Source organism: Lagopus muta, chromosome 2 (assembly GCF_023343835.1).
Source record: "Lagopus muta isolate bLagMut1 chromosome 2, bLagMut1 primary, whole genome shotgun sequence".
Classification (NCBI taxonomy): domain Eukaryota; kingdom Metazoa; phylum Chordata; class Aves; order Galliformes; family Phasianidae; genus Lagopus; species Lagopus muta.
This window is the reverse complement of record NC_064434.1, coordinates 102242012-102264632: the sequence shown is the minus strand read 5'-3', so window position 1 is coordinate 102264632 and position 22621 is coordinate 102242012. Positions and strand designations below refer to the sequence as shown.

Below are 22621 nucleotides of genomic sequence, written 5' to 3'. Positions count from 1 at the left end.
TGATTTTATTTTTATATTGAAAAGACCTGTCAATTTAAATAGATGTTTATTTCCATTCATGGTCTCAACCAGTGCTGCGTGTTAACATGCTGTTCAGAGCTGTATAAAAAAGCCATTTGTGTTACATAGGTTAACATCCTAGAACACTGGGGGAGGGGTTTGAAGCAGCTTAACGTTAAAAGTGGGGTAGTTCCAAAAATCTTACAGCTGATGCAGCATCTTCTAGTCTAATTTTATAGGAGCTGAAGCATGTTGCAAATAGAACCAAAGTTATTTGGTCTTTAAAAATAAAAAAAACCAACAACATGAAAACCAGATTACTTTCATATAGTGCTTCAGTAGTGAAACTGTCAGCTGAGAGAACAAGAGAACAAACACACACTCGTGTGTGCTAACACATTGAGAACCACACTGAGCACAACTGGAACCCCATTCAGTCTGTGGATGTCGTATTCATTCTTCTGGATTCAGGATAGCTGTAATGCAATATGCTTTGTCTTTCTTTCTTTTCTTCCCCCCCCCCCCAATAAATACATTGTTTCCATGAAATCTTAAGATACTGCATAATCAACTGACATTTATTTCTAATGGTGCTGTGAAGTTCTCTTGTGAAAGGGCCAAATTCCAAAACCTTTATTGAAGATAGGCACATACCTAACCGAAGCCAATGAAGAGGGGAGAATGTGGCTTAGAAAAGGGGTTCAGGTCAAGGTCTGGATTTGTACAATTGATCACGTGGCAGATTGTCATTCAAAAAAAGGTTGTTAAGTCATTCTTTGGTTTATTTACACGATTCTCAAAGCTGTCCAGAAAGCCCAGAGACAGTCACGTGAGAAACCATAGCTGTAAAGCAAGCGCACAGCATTTTTAAATCTTTGTGTATTAAATGTTCAGAAGACTAGAGGAATTCAGAATACCCCTTACATTCACGTCCCCAAAAATCTAGTAACTGCATAAGTGCATGCACTGAGGCATGACCGGCATGCCTGTAAATTCATATTGTTCAAGTTAAGAGTAAATATAGCTGCAAAAAACCCCACCCACCTATAATTAAATGGTCATTACTAGCAATACTATAGCATCTGTCCTGTTGCTTAAGAAATGCAGACATGGTCTCTGCCTGTTTGGCTCTCTTGGCCAAAAGGAAGCTGTCTGCTTGATTTAGAAAGAAAGCAACCTTTAAGAATCCAAGGGAGTTTAATATTTCCCCGTTCCCGGGGTCGATCATTAATGTAAAGATGTAGACAAATGGCAAGTATATGAAAGCACATCTTGTACATTCCAAGGTTTGGAAGTCAAAAGCAGATCTTAACCTCCTCACGTTTACATGTTATGGTAGGCTTGGAAAACTAAGTAAGAAGTGAGATAACATTTCCATGACAAGCAAAGTAGAACTACATCTAACTGGCAAATCCGTATGCGAGCAGTTTTTGCTATGCTTTGTGTAAGGCAGATTTGATTGTGCTGATCAGTCTGCTACGGGAAAGAAAATACAGGCAACTCTACTGGGAGAAGATGGCTGATAATTACTAGTGACAACTTCTAGTTTTCAGTACAACTCAGCTTTAATGTACTTTCTGCAAACAGCATTTTTGTCATTGTTTTTCACTTCCTTCCCCATCCCACCTAAAGTATCCAAAAAATCAAAATGAGTTGCAGATATTTACCAACCAACATCTCCTCTTCCAGTGCTATTTTCAACTAGAACAAACACAGGTCATTCTTTATAACCTACTGCCAGTGGTTGTTTATAAACATCTGCTTGCTGCGATGAACACTGGGCATTGAAATATTCATTTGCAATAACTACTTGGCACTAGGTTAATATACTTGTAAAGTTTAATACAAGTGCTTCTGATGTACATACAAGCACTTAAAACATTTTAAACTTAGTTTGGGGAGCTTTAATATCTTTAATTACAGTTTTCACAAGCATTTCTGAAAGTATTTAATCTCTTTAGAAGTTCAGAGGCTCCTCTCTCAGCACATCTAAGTAAGTTTCTCAACAGTTACAGAACAGCTAACGTAACATTCTTGCTCCCTATGCTGAGATAACACGGTACCAAAACGTAGCTACAAAAAGAGGCATTTTTGGTCAGACTGACCTCCAGCTGTCCCTTAACAGAAAAGCAACACAGCTCAAACCTGTCTCCTCCCTCCAAAATAATAAAAAAAAAGACATCTAAGGCCACAAATTTACTTTTGCCAGAATATCCGGTGTTCCCTGGTTTGTGGCAACTGTGTACATGCCCACTTAGAGAAATACAGCATGGAAGCCCCACCTCCTCTAAGGATTCTGATAAACGGCCTCAGAAACCAGTTTGAGGCAGCAGGGCATACAGAACCACATTACATCGACACGGTGTGTAAAGCCATTCCAGCTAGTTAAACTAGTTTCTAACTATGCTTAATCAAAATTCCTTATTGCAGGAAAGAAAAAGAAGTCTTAATGTAGAGAGAGGCAAAAAGATGCAAAGATAACCACCACAATGATCCAATAGCAAAAGCTCCCGTTTAAAGGTTTTCTTATGCTAAAAAAGGCACACAACCCCTTGTGAACTAGAGACAAAAGCTAGCAGTACTACAGCAATAAACCCAGAAGAAAAAGCCTACCAGAATTACCCAATTGCCTACTGGGAAGGAACAATGAAGTAGACAGGCTGCTCTTGCTCTGTTTTGTTTGCGGGGAAGTGGTCAAATTTAATAGTCAAATTTAGCCACATTAAGAAACATTTAACAAAAGCTACCCCAAGAAACCAGAACAAAACCTGACCTTTGGGTCAAAGGCCACAGACAGGCCTTTCCATAGCATGTAGCTGAGTGAGTTCAGAGATTGGCAATGAAAGAAAAAAAGCTTTAGACGTGATGGGAACAAGCTTTGGGATTTATCGAACAGTCACACCAAGCTTCTCCAGCACACGCACTCCCTTTTCTTGGTATTCTTGTCGGGTCATCCAGAAGTTGTCTTTGTCTTTCATGATGTCTGCTAGAACTGCGCCGCCCAAAAACACCATGTGCTTTCGGCGAGGTGGGTCTTCAATTCGGATCTTAAATTTCTAAGGAAAAAAAAACCAACAAAACTGCTGTTAGGATTCTCAAAACAAAGCCTACTCAAACAGAACTGTGCTTTCTACTAGAACAGTGAAAGAACAAAAGCTGCTTAGTGTGAGAAACGCAACCAAAATGCAATGCTAGCACGGGGCACTTTGTGTGAGCTTCCAGCTCGCACAACCAAAGTCAAATAACTACTTTGCACTGGAAATTAGAGAGGGCTATTGACACGTCCCCAAAATTATACCTTCCACGTATCCACAAAAAGCCCAGAAGTCAGAACAGAAAATTAAAGATCGTATTCTTGCATTTTATGAACACGGAAGAAGAGTTAAATACTTGCTAAGCTTTGATGGCTAAAATTATCAGGAGTTTACCAGATCACAAAATGTTTTAGAATTATACCAAATTTGAGGAGGGCAGATGGAACAGATTCTAAATTTATACAACTTAAGCCAGCTTATCTAATGAATATTCTTAATTATTTGATGCCCAAGCTCCAACTGCAAGAGCAAAATGAGCACAGTCAAAGCTACATGTGATTTTGTGATTCTATTCTGTGCAACTGAGTCATTCTAAATGGCTGTAAGAGATCTTCAGAGAATACTGTATTCAAAGCTGAGGAAGTTCAATTCAGTTCAACGTTAGAAACTTCACTCTGAGAAATTTCTTCCATAAATATCTCCTTTTTGAAAAGCACATGACATTGTTACTAGATAGAAGGCAATGCTACCTCCATCATCTGTTTGGCTTTTGTCTGCAGGTGAGCAAGGAAAATGATTCCACTTGACGACGTGTGAACTCTAGCCTTAAACTTTTGAGCATTTCATCTACAATGCATAGCATGAGCCCAAGCTTTCAAAGACAGAAATAATTTTTGCTCAGCGATGACCTTCTATAGCACAAAAACTCACTAGCACCCCTCATTCTACATGAGAGTTGTACGCTAGCATTTAACTGCACATTTTATGCTCAAACTAACCCAAGACTTCAGGAACGACTTTCTATTAGCATGACCAGAAGGCAGCTTTACTGCATATATATGCAAAAGCCAGCACAAGACTGTGAAGAACCGGGATGCACCAAGCTTTTCAAGCTGTGTGGAGGGTGATCCACAGCTTGTCATTTCTGACTACTTGGTTCCCTCTAGTGGGGATTCAGGATAAACCCGTGCCCCACACAAATACAGCAGTGACTCAGAACTTACCGAGAGTTTTTCCACATCTCCTTTCAGAACTCGTTCCAGGTAGAGCTGTTTAAGTTCTCGCTCCAGTCGTGAAGGCAGCCCAGGGTACATAGTGGACCCTCCAGACAACACAATGTGCTTATAGAATTCAGACCTAACCAAGAGAACAATCTTTTTAGTGTGCTACAGAGTTTCTGATAGGACAAGTAGGTAGCTGTACATACAGAGAAGTAAATACAGATCTACAAAACTGACATCACACAAACACAAAAACAACCTTTGCCCAAGTTTGGCACACTTGCTCACACTTCTCCAGATGTCCCAGAAAGCAGCAATTAAAAAAGAAGGAACACAAAAGAAACCCCACAATTCCAAGATTTAATCCTTGCTTATTCATACAAAATAGTAATGTTTTCAGATAATGCATTAAGCTTCAAAAAGTCATCTAAGACCGACCCCCAGTTCCAACATATATCTTCACACAGCTGGTGGTGACTAAAGCAAAAAGATGTTATTTTCTTGGAAAGCAATCCCTGTGTCACAATTCACTGTCAGAGTGCAGGAGTAAGTGTGCTCTTACCTGGTATCAATGTCAGCAGCCTGGATGGTGTTGAACAGCAGTTCAGCCACACCAACCCCCTCCACATTGATTAAGTGAGGCTGGAAAAGTGCCTCTGGTGCCTCAAACCGTTCTCCACCGACTTTGATAATCCTGCCATCTGGGAGCTAGTGAAGAGAAAGCCATTCAGCAGGCTGTTTTTAGCCACTTAGATACAGAAAACAGGAGGAAATGACTTACGTTGTTACTAGGTGTTTTAAAGCAGGAAATTGTTGCTTATTGTCACCACTGCAAGAAGTCAGTGCTACTGAAAGAAGATTCTTCAATTGCTATGTGATTTACTTACAGAGATCAAGGACCAGATACACTGATACTGAAGTACCAAATGCTGCCTTGCAATACAGCTCTTAATTTTGATTTTAAAGATGAACTTGAGGCAAGAAAAATGCTATTCTGAAACTCCTTTCCTTTCATGTGCTATGACAGCACGTCTCCTAAGAGTAAGTTTACCCCCCTTCTTACCAGTTTCCAGTCCCAGATGTATCACAGCTAGAGGGACGAAGCTGAAACAATCTGACATGCTAGCCTAAGTCCACTTTCTCTACAAGTTTTTGTGCTGTAATATTCAAATTTCAAGCATCTACAGTTACAAAAGTCAATACAAAGCTTTAAAGATATCCCCAAAATCAGCTTTTCAAGTTTTCCCAGAACCAAGTAATGTGATTCTACAGACTTCTATGTCTGGGAAGTGAGCTACTGCCAAGACAAACTTACAAGGAATCAAAGCTAAATGCTACCTGATTTTAGACCTCATACATTCAGGTCAAGAAAATGTGCCTCAAAACACTCACCGTGTACGACTCAACTAGTACTGTGGTCTCTAATGCCAATTTCTGCTCCTGTTCAATGTTGTATCCCACATAGCACAGCTTCTCCTTGATCATGCGAACAGTCTCGAAATCAGCAGAGTGGTTGAAAGCATAGCCTCGCAGTAAGAGGAGCTACAGTGAACAGATTAGATTAGCTATAAAGGTGAGAAACAGCACAGATCTCCTTGCCTCCAGTGTGCACAGTCAAAAACTTGTCACGTTTCCCTGGCTTTTCTAACTGCAAATTCAGTATTAAGTCAAATGTGTAACTGTATCCATTATTATCAGAACAAGGAAAAAAAACAACCAGATACAATATCACTGTAAGTAGGAAATCTTCCCAAGAACTTCCAGTGCAATTGTTACAGAAGTGAAAGATACTAAAATAATCCTCACATTTAGGACATTGCTTCAGAACAGCACAATATTGCAGTTAAGCAATATTCTGGATTAAAAAATCCTAAGGTTTACATACTTTTTAAAAGCAAATAATAAAACAGTCTTATTTAATAATCAGATAAGAATCATTACATTATTTTCTACGCTAAAAAAGATGTTAGAATACAGTCTTGTTTTTATTTTACATCTCAAGAAAGCCAAATGTGAGATTTCCCTTCCCAAACACAGAAGGAAGGTCCTTCCCTTCTTAGACTATAACTAGGAAAGTGAGTGAAGTCTGAATAACATCAGTGCTATAGATGAGGAAACGTAACACAGAGAGGCTGAAGCAATACAAAGAATACTGGTTCTCTTTATGTAAAGAACACACAAACAATAAAGTTTCTTTCTACCAAGGGATTTTAACTTGAACCCATGTGCCATCAGCCTCAGCCTTAAAGACTCTTTCCAGCTCACCTTAATGAGGTACCTGGTGATATCCCTCCCAGCAATATCTAACCGTCTGGTGAGATGAGGGAGAGAGAAACCTTCATAAACTGGGCAGATATGAGTGACACCATCTCCAGAGTCCACAACAACACCAGTCAGCAGACCTAGAAGAATGAAACAGGGGAGGAAGTACAACTGTTAGTAGCACCTCCATAAATAGAGCAGAACAGTTTTATCATTGTAATCATATCCTCGTTGGTATCCTAAAAGAACACTGTAATGGCCATCACCCTTTTGGGAAAAGGAAGCAAAACCTAAAATTCAGTTATTTCCACTCACCTAGATTTTAAACATAAAATTTTCACAGTGAAAATGCCTGTATATACACATGTTAAAAATGGATTATCCTTCCTCTTGCCTAGGTGCTTCAACTCTACCATTTGCCATTTTTTCCACTGTTTTCACATCTTAAATTGCATCTTAAATTAAAGAGAATAGCTAAGGTCATTAAATGTTTGTTGGGTTATAAATTCCTGAGCAGATCCAGCTATGTATGTGCAACATGATATTAATTGCTCCAATATAAAGAAATGCAGAGGTATTCATGCCACAAGTTTCTCTTGTTAGAATTACTGTTAGGATTTGTTCATGATGCTTTCTTCTCAAGTACCAATTAATGCTTTCATAGGGCAGAAAATATCTGTTCTTCAACAGCAGGCTGCTCCAAGTTGTTTTATGTTTTGTTGTTCAGAGTAACTGAGCACTATGCAGTATTCTGCTGTAATTGTAAATGGGAGACTGTGTATTTTTCAGACAGATAGACTTGTAATGAACCAAACAAAAAACAATGATAAAGGAAAAAAAAGAAAGAGTGATCAGCAAATAAAACTGAAAACCAGGCCTGCAGGAGTGGTTTGGGTTCAGTTGCTTTTAGTGACTTGCATAGCAGTCCCTCCCTTGAACTTCTGCTCTTGGGCACAGACGCTATGATGACATGTCAACAAGGAAGGACATTCTGATTTCCTGCCACACAGTGGTTAAGTACACCAAGCCACCAGTAAACAGATGTAAGAAGTCATGTTATTAGAACCCACGTCTTGAACATCCTAGATCATGGATGAACGGCAGCCAATGGCAGAATTTCTATTGAATTCAGTGAATCTGTAATTTTCTTCTTATGCTGGCAGTTATTTATTCTTGTTTATATATAGCAGAAGAACCAACATGTTCCTGAACTGAGAACAGTGCAAAGTCACCTAATCAGCTGCTTGACATTCATTGGTGGTGATAAATCTTTCAGAAAACCAAGAGCATGTCATTCAGGCTTGGAAAGATGCTGAAGACTAAAATGAACTGCACCTTGAAACAACGAGTTTTGATAAACTGGATTTTACAAGTAGGTCTGCTAAACATGCACACAAAGATAACTATCCATAATTCCCAAAAACGAAAAGCAAACCTTTAAAACAGAACTGAGCTTGCTTACAGCAGTACCCAAGCCTCATTAATACTATATTAGAGCTCTGCCTTAGCAACACATAAATTAAACATATTTTAAGTTATCTTTGCCTACCTTGAGCATACAAAGTAAGGACAGCCTGAATGGCTACGTACACTCCAGAAAACTGGTATGTCTCAAACATAACCTGCAAGATGAAGGCAAAAATTAGTGTGCAAGTAAGGCCCATCCTTGAAGGAAGTGTCACAAATGTTTGAAAACAGTCCTCATGTAATTCTGTGTTTTCACCGATCAAAAACACTTTCCAAGAAATTTCATCACAAATACTGTATGCAAACATTGAAAACCCACTTGCTTTATGGCAGTGATTAGCACTGTCAGTTTTATACCTTACCTGTCCATTCATGTGAGACGAATCATCTCAAGGACTTGAAACATTTCACATCCACTCAGCAACAAGAAGTGAATGCTTTCAAGAAACCTATGTGCCAAATCCTGCCATTTTACCAAGCCATTTTCTAAAGTGTGTATTGAGTGGGAGGCACGTACTTGCAGGCCAGCCAGCTACTTCATTATTTAAATGTGACTTGGGAACTAAACATTTGTTATAGCTGGATGTTCTACTTCTAATGAGGTTCAGGTTTTTTCTTCTTCATATCAGGATCACCATCTTTACACAACCGGAGATTGTCCAAGACAGAGCAAACAAACCTACTCATACTGGTCTAGAATCAGCACAGTGTCACAGACTGTCCTCTGGGCCTTCTTCCTTTCTTTGAAGTGCAAGAGGTGACAAACTTCTAGAATCAGCTTCAGTGCAAACCTCGCTACAGTGGAAGGAGTACATCTAGAATGACTCAGCTGCTACTTACAGAACAGTCATAGAGTACAGAATCATAGAATGGCCTGGGTTGGAAAAGACTGCAATGATCATCTTGTTTCAACCCCCTCCTGTTATGTGCAGGTCGCCAACCAGCAGACCAGGCTGCCCTGAGCCACATCCAGCCTGGCCTTGAATGCTCCAGGGATGGGGCATCCACAGCCTCCTTGGGCAGCCTGTTCCAGTGCATCATCAGCCTTTTTTTAAAAAAAAAACAATGCAGGTTTGCAGAGCAGCTCTTATTAAAACATGAAAGGAATTGCCCGTCTCATAAACTAGGCTCCCCTAAGCACTGAAACTAGTTGCAGTGAAGAAATGGTTTAAAATTAAAGGATGTCCAGTTTATCGGATCTTGTCCTCTCTATAAACACAAAGAAGGCAAAGTAAACAAGTAATGCACAGCAGCTTCCTCCTCCAAATGCTTTACCATGAAAAAATGATGAACTCTGATCATTCCGGCACAAAGGTCTGTTTTTGCTCTTCTACAGCCTCCCAAGCACTTCTGCCACTTCCAGGATTAGAAACTGATTAAATCCTAAGCACTCCCACAGTTCAAGTAAAAGATATCTTAAAGATCTTAAATATCTTAAAGATCTTAAATATCTTCAAGGAAAAAAAAATGCTGATGCCTGACAATTTCAAAATTCTGAACTATTTAAAGACCCTCCTCTGTTAGAAGAGCACAGTTTTAAAATGGCTGTTCCATATCAAAATCCTGATCCTTGCAAAGTCAAGTTAATTATTTCATAGCTATATTGAGCACATAGCAAAATCCCTGGGAGCACAGATGCTCCCTTTCTAGGAACATCTGCAGTGAGCATAGAGCATGACAGAAGTTAGAGGAATGTAGAGGGAGTGACTGCAAAGCACCTTGCCATGAAAATGGCTTGCTTTGGGTTTTTACAACCCCTCCTCTGACATGCAAAAATCTGCTGAAGCTCATATACAGAGATCTGGGGTTTGCTGTTCTTTCTTTCAATGTTCTTTCTTTCAAGCCATCTAGGTCTGCTCTCTTTGACTACAAAAACACCTCGTCACAGGATGAACATATTAAAAAACCTAAGATGTAAACACAGAGCAGAATTTCCTTCTAGTGACAGCTGCTTTTGGATTAGCTGGTGATGTTCTAAGCGGGCCTAGGGAGGAAGAACAAAGAATTGGGATAAAGAGACCAAGAAAACTAGACTGAAACTAGGAGAAGTGACTGTGTTAGAGTGTATCTCTAACACTACATGACATGCAACGAAATTCAAGCTGCTCCTAGGGGTATTTCAGAATGATAACGGAGCAACAACTGGAGACAAGCAGCAAACATTACCTTAAATTGAATAGCAATCTGTGCCTTGTGCATGCTACAAAAGAAACAGCACTTTAAAAGTATCTATGTTACAATGTACACATCATGTGAACTGCTATTTCTGTGTAGCTGTGTTTGATGGAGAAATGCAGCGAGGAATGAGAACCAATGGAAGTAGAATGAAGTACAGCACAAGTAATTATCTACCACCTTGAGATGGTCCAAGTGACTAAGCTTCTTCTTTGAAATACTATTACTGCAATGCATCACAAAACATAGAGACATCTACTACAGGCTTTAGGAAAACATTAATTCCATTCCCTGCTTCATTCTGGTCTAGCCCCCTGAAAAGGAAGAGCATGCTTCAAAAGTGGAGGACAGACAAGTGTAAATAGGTTGCAGTTAAAAATTAAATATTCCTAGTCCTCCTAATGCTATGATCCATTAAGAATATTAATAGGAACAGGGAACTCCTGTTCAGCTCAAGTTTGAGTTTATGAAAATGGATTCTGGTTCTCCTTAATCCTCTGAATCGTGGTTAAGTATCTACAGTCTCTGGAGTGGCTTTAGAAAGCACACAGGGCAATACAAATGTTTCCTCAGACTTCTGAAGCTATAGGAGGCTTCTCAATTTATGGGATAAAATTACTCAGTACCAGAATAACTAAAACTCAGCCTGTTGCACTTAGCAGGAAAACAGAAACAAGTACACCATTGTAGGCAGCTGAAAAGCAAAGCAGCCTCAACAGGAAATTCAGCCGTTCCTACTGCATGGAGGCAACCCAGAACAGGTCACTACATCCATCACACCACAGCTGACTGCTACACAACAGGTAACACTGCTAATGTTGAGTTACACAACACTGAGATAATGGGCCACTAATGTCTATAAGTGCTAGAAAATTTTCAACTTAAAAACACAAAAAATTGCACAGTTTGATTAATCCTTTTCCACATTGGGTTTATTTAGCAAGACACCAAAAGAAAAGATTGCTGTAAAAACACCCAATGGTCACACTGCAGAAAGCACTGCTATAGCTGTGACAACTAATGGTTTAAAAGGAAAGTTAGTAGGTCATGATAAAAGTAAGTTCTTATTCCTGTAACCAACCAAATTCAGAGGTAGTTTAGGTTGTCCAGGGCAGCACGGGATCCAAGAACCCAGCTTTCTTTCTAAAAAGGCTTTCATTGACAATCCCTAGTGTTAATCAAAGATCAATGTTGTCATCACACCTTTGTCTCAGCTACTTCCAACAACACTGCTCCATCTGGTAAGCATCATCTTGTTCAAGCCTCAGTCTCTTCAGAAACATTACGGGCTTACAGAAGTTCGAGTCATTTAAATTACTTAACATTCGTCCAATACCTGGTAATCAACATATCTCAGATACCTGACGAAAAGCATGCATTGCTGACTGTTTTGTAGGTGATGTGGCTTTAGACACCCAGTCTGCTTATAACTTTTGGATAGAGGGACTGTTTGAATTTGACCACAGCAGCCTTTATAACCACGGCTGATGACACATTTTGCTCAGAAGGTAGGAGAACTGCCTCGCCTCAGGCAGCTTCTGTGCATTCCGAGAAAATGCAGGTTTTTTATCCATGCTTCAACAACAGCACATCCTAGTTCCTATTAGAGAGACATACCTCCACGATCTTCTCTCTGTTTTTAGTTGGGTTCATAGGAGGCTCTGTAAGCAGTATTTTACAATTTTTTGTGTCAATATTAAGTTTCTCTGGTCCAAATGTGTAATCCCAGAGGTGCTTCATATCATCCCAGTTCCGAACGATGCCATTCTCCATTGGATAATTAACTTCCAGCATTGAACGCAATTCACTTGCTTCATCTCCAACCATGAGATCCTGTAAAACGTTAACATTGAAGTATGTCAGTTGTTGCAAAGTCTCCTAAAGAACAAAATCCTCAAACAGTGACAGCAAGCTGTGCCAGCCCACATGTATGTGTTATTAAACAAAGCCCACATTTCAGGATTGCTTTCAGGAACTTAGGAGACAAGTAGAATATATTCCATCTAGTATTTAAATTGGGCTGTTATCCATTCCAAACCTTCTCCAAAATGAACTTTAATTCCATTTTCCAGTTAACCCCACACACACCAACAAGCCCCACTAATGCTAGATACTGCCAAGACTTCTGTACGTGTAGATGTTTCTCCACTGACACCTCCAAAGTTTTGTCATCAGATTTCAAAAGGCTGAGATGCAAAACAGCATGTAAGGATAGTAGACAGACTGCAGAATATTTTCCCTGCACACTGCATGATGCCAGAAAAGGAATAGTGAGTGCTCTATGAGCAAGCAGAACAGCAGCAATAGCAAATCAGTGATTACAAGTTCCACTCTATACATTAAAAGAAACAGTGGTTTACACGTTGCCTATTCCAGTAGGATGTGAAGAGGAGAGACACCTAAATGTAAAACATACCCTGGTTTGTTCCATGCTGCAAGTCCCAGGTCAAAAACCACGGCAACGCATTCTTACGCAAACACAACCAACAAATGCAGTTTGTACAATCATCTCCCACTAATTAAGCAATCTGTTTCTTAAAGGTAGTTATGCAGTTATGCAAACATTGCACATTCAAATTAGTAGCACTCTATCTTCTCCTTTCCCACGTACTTCCCAGAGGAAGTATGCACAATACAACATTGTGTTTGTTCCCTGCTGTCTCTCTCGTTTTCCTAAAGAAGCCTTAACTGATCGGCTCACACGTAGCCTCTAACAGCATGCTTCTAGAGCACTGCTTACAGCACTGCTTTCACTCTACATAGCTTTCATTTCACTGCAGAAAATTGTCTGCTCCACACAAAAACATGCCAGCAGTTACCACGGTGCAGAAAACTTTCACAGTGAAGGTTATTCAATTTACTACTCAATGCAAGAGGTAAAATAAGACACACACAGAGAAATGCAGCATCAAGTCCATAAAAGCCCATTTCAGAAGCAACCTAAAGAGCTGCCAGCAAAAATAGGAAGTTTATTGAGAACAGTTCAAAATAATCTGTTCCTCTTCCACCCCTTCTCCCTGACCAAGGGCTCCATTTGCTTTCCCTTGTGCAGTAGATCACACCTCCATTACCCAGACCGTACAGAAGACAGAAGTCAAAGCTCTACCTTTCAAAATCAAAGGTACTTCAGTGAAGCATACGATGGATGCTTCCCCACCCCACACCACATTATGCCATCAGAAACACCAGCAGTGAGAGGAATCAGCAGCGTTTCATTGTGTGCTGCTCTTGGAGGCTTTGTACTCCTGGACAGGACATGGCCCAGGAAAAGCCTGTATTCAAACACACAATCAAGTCACACCAAACTTCTGCGTCCTGTTAACAAAACAAAGCTGAAGGGCAGAACCATTCATTGTTCTCCAGGGCACACAAACAAACAGCATGCACACTGGGTGAAGGAGGGCAGTGCATACAGCGTCACTGCCGTGACATTCAATGTTTCCATCACTCTGGGACTCAGTAATATTTGTCTGATTGGAAATTGAAACTTTTTTCAAGCCCTTGGTCTGTAACTTTATGTAAAGTAATTTCCACTGTTGGAGATACTGAGCTCACGTTGGTCTTGAAGTGTTATTCTTGCACCTTGCAAAACCACAGGTTATCTCATAAACACAATACATAAAATATTCTCATCAGTTAGTTGCTAGTAAACCAAAGCAATGAAAAACATCCAAAGTGAGTATGTATTCCAAGGCAAAATGTAAGGCAAGACAGAACAATGAGTAGCAAAAAACAGCAGAAGAGCTCCAGGTCCCACCAAGCATAAACACTAAACAAGCAGCATGAGGCACCCACTTACCATTTTTTTGTTATTCTACTTCAACCGGTCAAGAAAGGTGAAGAAAAGGTAGAAGCAAGAAAGTCAGAAAAAGCCTAAATGAAATTCTCCAATTATTTTAAGAACACAGTAGAAATAAGCCAAAAAAAAGATGCACGCACAGCTGGAAAATATTCAGGTTAGTATCGTTAGGGCCAAGTTAACATCCTTGGGATTTTAGCTTAAAAGTCTCCATTTAAAGCTACTGCAACAAGTCACTGGCACGTCGTGTTTGTGCACCTCATGTTGCAAACAAAATCTGTCCCTTTCTAGTAGGATTCTGTGCATAACTACTCTGTAACACTGGAATTTTCTCCTGAGCAACGTGCTCATCTGAACTAGATGAGACTCTGCAGAAAGGGTTCGACTACAGCTAGCTCTGGCTGCTGCTACGTTTAGATTGTTCTAAGTATTCTGCCTTAAATACACAGGAATTCAAAACAATAACATAAAAGTACTCATCTATAAGGAGGCTTAATTGTTCAGATATCATGGAACCAAAGTTCTTCACAATAGCAAGCTACGGATGTAGGAAAATAGAAGAATTAAGGAGCTGGGAAGCATCCTGAAGTGCAACATACAAATGCTGTCTGAAATTATACTAAGGTCATTTTCATTACCAGTGAGATTCTTCCTCCTTCAAGTAAATCTACATGTAAATTAGCAAAAGCCATAAAGGTAACTATCAGCACTATGGAGGCAAATCTACCTATTGTGTGAATTGTGTCAGAGGGAAAGCGTTCACAATTTGTGGCAGCTGCCTTAGCACAAGGAGACTGGTCAAAGCTCAGCCTCCTTCCTCACTTCAGATGCAGAGGAAGTACAGCACCACGCTGCCTTTGGCAGAAACTGAGCACAGCTGTAAGACATGGACTAATGGCTCCCCGAATCTCAAATGCCCTAAAATCCTGTCTTAATTGGTCAAAGATGCTCAGTGATCCGGCCTTCCTCAGGTTATTCACTCCCAGACTTGCTTCAGAGACCAGCGAATCGGTGAAGACTGCAAAGTGGCATCCACACGTCTGGTTTCCAACTTCTGAGGCTACAACTTGAAGCAAAATAATACCAGTGATACCTGAATTTTGTGTTTATGTCCTCAACTGGGGACTGCAGGTACAAGAAAATGATACACCCCCAACTACTGAGGCTGGAGTTCCACAATCATTCCAGAGCCAGCAGCAGATGCATGAGGAGGGTGACCACGCTCTTCTTGCTTTCTAGTGGCTATCTGTTTCACTGTGTTTAAATGCTTTTATGGCAGTAAGCAAAAAAATGGGAATTAATTCACCTTACTGTGAAATGAGAGTCCAGAAAGAAAACGTGGACAGAGCAACTTCACACTGGTAACTCAGTAGATGGATGATAACCACTGTTCTGATCGACTTCAAGTTTCAGAACTGCACAGCAATGACAGCCTGTCTGCATATTTTTCAAAAATTAAACTGATAATCTTCTGGCCACTTCCCTTACCCAGTTTTAAGCTTACAACGTAAGAACCTGTAGTGAATGGATAGAATTCGATTTTGGCACAAAACTCAACTGCTGAAATACATTGCAGTTAAGAAATCTGCAAGCATCTCACAAAGGAAAATGGCACACGCACCTAACAAGTCAACCCACTGTGTTATCCCACCGGGATATTCAAAGCATCTGTGGCATAGATTTCTTGCTACAACGTTTTCTTAAAGTAGGAAGCTGTTACAGGCAGATGCTCTAAAACAGCTAGGAAGAAATCAGGACACAGTTTACACTCTCTAAAATAGACGCATATAATCCACACTTTGGCATAAGAAGGGCAATAAAAACAAAATTATAATTTTGGGGGTCTTTTGCATCTCTCTCATAACAATTACTTGCTTGTACTTCCCATCCTTTTAGTTCAACGCTGACATCTGGAAGGATATTAAACTAAGTTATTAGATAATCATGACACCAGAACTGGCAGGACAGGCTATATCAGATCAGTTGGAAAGAAAACACGACTTCAACAATATGATTTAATGCCAGAGAATTTTTTCTTGCCTTTTATGACTTGTTAACCACTTTATAACTTTCATAAAACTTTACTACTTTACCAGGACCTGCTTGAAGAAATTTTTACACTGAGTTAAAGCAGACACTCAAAGAAACGCCCCTGCCCAAGTCCTGCCAGAGAAAGATGCTTTCTCTGTACTTAAAAATAATAGTAAATCAACCAACACCCTCCTAGCTATTGGGAAGGGGAAAGGCCTTCATCTTTTCAAGCAGATTGTCATGGCTGACACAAGGTAAGGAGCATTGCAATATGAAAAAAAAAAAAAAAAGCAGCTTGGGAAGCTGTGATATCTTTCATCCTCTTGACTTCCTAGCACTACCTCCTGCTGACAGTACTGACTTCTACAGGCAGCAGCAGAAGTCATAGCATCACAGAATAGCTTGGGTTGGAAGGGACTGTCAAGACCATCTAGTTCCAATTCCCTCTCATGGGCAGGGTTAGTCAGATAAATGAAGTTCTTCTTGTCACTCCTAGGAGTCTGAAAATAAGGAACAAGGCTGCAGAGATGTGCGTATTTTCCCCTTTTACTGTGCTGCTACTTAGAAGCAACAGGGAAAGCAACATTGAAAGCCTGTACATGTGAGGTTCTACTTGCCCTTCAATGACTGAAATGAGGGTTTCTACAGTTCTGCATGCACTTCTGCTTCTCTCTCAAGTTTCTGCTTCTGCCTTGCCCTCAAAGCAGCTTTCACAATTCTGTTAAGAGGTGGCCAAAATTTACCTGACAAAGAAATTCCACTTTTTCAGCTGGACCTGCTCTCTAAAGTGGCTCAGCACACTACTGCAGCACATTAGGGCCAGCACAAGGTGAGAATGTGTAGCTAGAAGCAAGACAAGGCTGTGACCACAGCAGGGCCAAGGCTTACTGGGGCCTCAAATGCAGAAGCAATTACTAACAACTGAAGCATTGCTCTGTAACTACAAAAGAAAGTGAGAAATGATAGACTATAAGACTTCTGAAGAAGATCTGGGATCAGTGGTTCCCCTCAGCACCCCACACACACAATAACACGCCAAGAAGTAGCTCAGATACAGCCTCTCGCTCTCTGACAGTCCAGTATCACACACCCATCCACAATAAAACAAAAACACCAACAGAAACAGTGAAACGCAAACACAACCGAGCTTAAACATCTCATGCAATGTCACAGACGATAAACTGTGATCAGAAAGCAAGGAGTACAAAAAGACCTCGAATTTTCAGAAGCTCTTCAGCATTGTCTCATAATCTTAAAGTACAGCTTGATGATAAATAGCAACCACTGCTATTCAATTTCTGCCTTCTGATGTTGACAGCACTGACATACTAGCATTTCAAGTCCCCTTTTGCCCACAACTACTTGAGATCTATCCGCTGTCTCCTCAATTGTAGCACAAGGCCTCTGCGGAGCTTTAGACCACACTCTTGATTTCTTTGTAGTACGTGACAGGGTAAAATCCAGCGTGGAAGTTTATCAAGAGATACAGAAAGGGCATAAAGAAGAATACAGAAACAAGCATTTGCAAACACTGCGTATGTCAAAGGATGCCCTAAATATTATTTATCTGTTAGAGAAGAATAATGAAAAGAATTACCTTGATTTCAATGTTTCCCACTTTAGCTGTTGATCTTATAATAGGTCTTCCAACCAAAGCTGGAAATATGTGCTCCGGAAAATTGGAGCCTGCATAGCCACATTTCACAAACTGAAAAGAAGAAATGATTTGATTAGAGCACTTATTACTTTCTTTTACTAATAATCATCTGTTTGGGAGTAAAACGCCAGCTTTAAGAGCACGAGTCCTACAAGATTTATGCTTTCACATTCCTTTTACACATTTCAGATAGGTGGATATACAACACTGAATTCAAGTACCTTCCAGAATGTTTTCCACAACAGACTGTCAGATTGTGAAGAAGCAGTACGAAAATGACTAAGTGCACTGAGAGGTATAAAAGAGTGCAGTGTTCAAACCTGACTTCCCTGCCGCCCTGTGAGAAGTTCCCCAGCAAACAAACTTACCATTTTGTAACGGATCACCTCATAAGTACCCCAATTAATTTGCCTTTCCAATTAACGCAAGGATCAGCAAAGCAAATGATATGTCAGAAAACACAAAACCTTTGTGAATTCGGGTGTTACAGTGCTATGGAAAAGGGATTCTCTGTGATGCTCTGTACAGTTCAAAACAGATTTCTCAAGAGTTTAACATTTTTAGGGCAGATTTTAAGGAAAAAAAGCAATGAGCATGCAGCAAAACGTACAGGACACAAGTGAAGTCCCAGCTAGTGGTGGCTCACATCAAACAGGACGTTCTGAAAGTGTTTGTTCCTCAAATACATACAAAGGGAAGTTTTACAGTGCTAGCTCCGAAGATACAGCATATGTGCTAAGAAAGCATTAACTGAGCACAAAAAAAAACCTGCCTGTGATGATGTGCAACTCTAACATGAAAAGTTGCTTTCTGTTGCTCTACATTATTCATCTGTGAGGAATGCTTCAAGCTAATTATGGAAAGGTGCAAGAAACATTCCAGTTAAATTTGGGCTAATAGGAGTGGAGAGGGAATTCTTAGCTTTTTGTGCCCCTCAGTTCTTTCCCTGACTCAGAATTTGCTCTCTACAGCAGCAGAGCTGTTCTGAATACCAGCAGAATTACATTACATATAACATTCATTTCACTCATTCTGTTGCAATCTATGTTCTCTGTAAAGGCATCTACTTACTGACATTAGGACAAAGAGTACAAGGGAGTTGCACAGATCTTATCTGTGTATTCAAGAATGCACTGCTGCTATGAAAAGCAAAGAGCCACATTTTTGGATCCCGCTACCTGGACATGCCACAAGGCTTTCCAAATGTTTTACACCACAGGAAACATTCGAGACATTCTGAAGGTCTGGCAGAGTGTAAATAAAGGCTTATAGATGCTTAAAAAAAAACTTTGCCTTCTAACAAATGACTGCTTGCAGAGCACTACACAAGTTTACTGCTACAACATTCTGGCATACAAGAGAACTGAACTAGAAAACATTGAGCTACAAAGATACTATTCTATACTATAAGTTTTACCCTCTCGTTTGTAATTGTAACTTTCAGTCTGTCCCTATGTTAAGCCCTAAGGCCTTGACACACCTTGCTGGGACATTGCACAACAGTAGGATACTGGCAATTCACAAACCTGATAGCTTAGCCATTCACTGCCTCCTCCCTCAATCTCACTCATTTTATTTTGCACAGCCTAACTCCAGCTCTCTCTTTCAGGTCAGAACCAAGAATCTGTACGAGTGACATTTTTACAAACTGTGGTCAGCTCTACGTGGTTAAACAAACAGAAGGGGCAGATTTTCATTCTGACTCTTTCTCCCCTTCAAATCCATCTTGTTTCCCCAGGCCACATGAATCATTACAGAATCACAGAATGGCCAGGGTTGCAAAGGACCTCAAGGATCATGAGTCTCCAACCCCCCTGCCACATGCAGGGCCACCCCTGCATTTCATACCAGCCCCAGCTGCCCAGGACCCCATCCAACCTGGCCTTGAACACCTCCAGGGATGGGGCATCCACAGCCTCTCTGGGCAGCTGTTCCAGCACCTCACCACTCTCTCTATAAAGAACTTCCCCTTGACATCCAAACTAAATCTTACCTCCCTAATTACTAGTGAGTACTGAAAGCAGCTCTGTAGCCAGCATTCCCTGGTGGGAGATGCTGAGTGTTCTCAGGGTAGCATCCTCCCCACCACCACAGTGAACACTAGCTGGTGGGTAGGGTGGAGACGATGTCATGTAAGGTGCTAAGGCTGAAGAAGGACACTTAATCAAACTACCAAGAGATAGCTGACAACAGATAAATGCACCTCAGCAACAAACACGTATCCACGTAACAAATCCTGAACTGTCTTGGATTTTTTGAAGAAGAAACGTATGATGCTCATCCCCTTCTTACCAAAGATCTTTCAAAACATTTGATTGAAGGTTATAAACTAGTTTGGAATATAATCATCTGGAGCCAAATATTAAATAGTCGTGGTGTTCTTTCCACCCTCATGTGAAGCCCTCTATTAAAACTGAAGTACAGTGTGCTTATTGCTCTGCCATCCCTTCTCTGTGCAGCCCTTGGAACAATTAGCCAATGATTTCAGTACAGCACTGTGTACACCACGGCTCAAACATTAAAATCAACACTCGATGTATTTATACACATCTTGGCAAGGAAGCCAAAGTTCACCATCAGTCATTTTTGCAAGTGTCTGCTATACATTCAAAATGCTTTAAGAGCAGCTACTTGCTTTGCCTGTCCGCATGACCATTTTACCATATATAGTTTCTTCTCCATTGCACTGTGGTTTGCACGGACTCTTTCACTTCCTACTGAGTCATCAAGCAGCAAGAACTTGAACGTATAAGTGTTCTTTCAAAGCAAAGAATGAGGAAGCTCACAGACATCACGTGACAGGCTTTAAAATGAACACACTTATATTCTTATCGGGGGCTGTGTTTGATTCCTTCAGTTGATGCAATTCTCAAACAAAAACACTAAATACTATTAGAGAAATACTACTGGCCACTCAGTTACTTTCTGCTAGTCCTATAACAGAACATCCACCTCTATCACTCTCGCTGTCAAGATGCCATTGCCTGCCTCTATTCTGCACTACATGTTGCAAGAACTTCCTCCTAGTCACCTCTTCCTCAAAGCAGTAAGCCACATTAAGGTTGTATTTCAGCACAACAAGAGCAGTAAATTCAAGTTTAAAGTTAAAGCTGCATCTGGGTTTTCTAGTCTCCATTTTTACACAATATTTCTGGCTCCTGACTAGCGACTTAATTTCACACATTAATTATGACATGTGATGCCATAAATGTCAGAAATCCTTTTGACATAAAGCAGGTCCTCTTGGTCACACATGAAAATAGTTACTGTGAAAAATACCTTTTTGAGAAAGTAGGGCTAATTTGACATATTCAATTCTGAGCTGAGGTTTCAAGCATTTTCTGATGTCAAGAACAAAACTTTCTTCCAGTTTAATTATCCTAAATTAACCTAAATATTTCAAGCTGACTGATTTAACAGCCGTGTCCTGATACCTGTTCTTGCACAGAGCTGATCCTGCAGATATGCACTGTTCTGCTCAGAGGTAAACGCAACCTAAACCAACAGAAGCTGAAGTGATGCTGGCCCCTCCTCCAGGTCCCTAACAGCAGCATAAAGGCACCTCACCCTGTTATTTATACCCAGTGCTGGTGTTACCAACTCCAGCCAAGCGCCGTACAGCTTAGTGCTGCGCTGCCACCAGAAGGGCAGCACTGGAGGATGGAGAGGGTTCCTGAGATATGTGCCTCGTGGGCCAAGCCTGATGAGTAGAGCATTAAGCACTAAAAGGGGGAAAAAAAGAAAAAAAAGGGAGGAAATGGGGAAATGCCGTCTTTTTCTAAACAGTACTGTGGGAAGTGCCAGCTGACCCTCAGCCCTGTTCATTTTCCTTAAAAAGGGGAAAACAGGAGAATCACAGAACGGCCAGGGTTGGAAGGGACCGCAAGGATCATGAATCTCCATCCCCCCCTGCCACATGCAGGGCCACCAATCTCCCCATTTAATACCAGCCCTGGCTGCCCAGGGCCCCATCCAATCTGGCCTTGAACACCTCCAGGGATGGGACATCCACAACCTGTCTGGGCAGCCTGTTCCAGCACCTCATCACTCTCTCTGTAATGAATTTCCCCCTGACATCCAACCTACATCTTCCCTCCCTCAACTTCAAACCATTTCCCCTTGTCCTGCTGTTATCTACCCTTTCAAAGAGTTGATTCCCCTCCTGTCTGTAGGCTCCCTTTAGGTACTGAAAGGCTGCAATGAGGTCACCCCGCAGCCTTCTTTCCTCCAGGAGAAGGCACCAGGACTGTCAGAACAGCGCTGTCAGATCCCCGCTCTCATCACTTGCAGTGCTGACAGCACGCTCTGCATTTCAGGAGGCCGAATCCCTAACAACGCCATCCTTTGTCTCAGCTATCCCATCCTTGGCTTTAAACATTTCCTTTTTTCTATCTTCTAAACGCTTAAAAAAATAAATAAATACACACATATATCTATCATTATTTTGGGGGGGGCACACGGGACACACCGCCACCCCTCCCGACGGTCCGCGATGCGATCTCTGCCACTTCCTGCCTCCACGCTACGAGCGGACGACCAACTCCCGCCGTGTGCGCTCACGGGCGGCGAGGCGGCAGCGAGCCCCGAGCTGGGAGCGCCCGGCGATGGCGGCGCCGCCCCCGCTCCGCCCGCGGCCCATTCATTCCCCGCCGCCTCACCGCGGCGCAGGCCCCGCCGCTGGGCCGCGTAGGGCGCGGCGGGCAGACCGGGCGTGCCGGCAGGAAGCCGGCCCGGGGGAATCGCCCTTCTCCCTCCCGCCGCCGCCGCCTCGCGGGACTCACCCCGGTGCCGTTGTCGCACACCACCACCTTCCTGCCCAGCGTGTCCATCCTTGCACCTCCCTCCACCCGTCCGTCTGCCCGACCGCCGCACCGTCACCGCACGACGCCGCCGCCGGGCCGCGCGCCCGCCCTGCCGCCCGCCCTGTCGCGCGCGCACGCCGGAAGCCGTCAGCGCCCCGCCGCCAGCCAATCGG

At 41.6% G+C, this 22621-nt stretch overlaps 1 protein-coding gene across 1 annotated transcript; it reads right to left on the bottom strand.

Moving 5' to 3' along the window:
- Positions 1-498: 498 nt before the first annotated feature.
- ACTR2 (actin related protein 2) lies at positions 499-22562 on the bottom strand. Its single transcript, XM_048935871.1, has 9 exons — positions 22428-22562; positions 17587-17697; positions 11777-11992; positions 8067-8139; positions 6521-6657; positions 5648-5797; positions 4818-4963; positions 4259-4391; positions 499-3056 (listed from the first exon to the last, which is right to left on the bottom strand). Exons 1-9 carry the CDS (start codon positions 22473-22475, stop codon positions 2886-2888), a joined length of 1185 nt encoding a protein of 394 aa, XP_048791828.1. The 5' UTR covers positions 22476-22562; the 3' UTR covers positions 499-2885.
- Between the last annotated feature and the right edge of the window lie 59 nt (positions 22563-22621).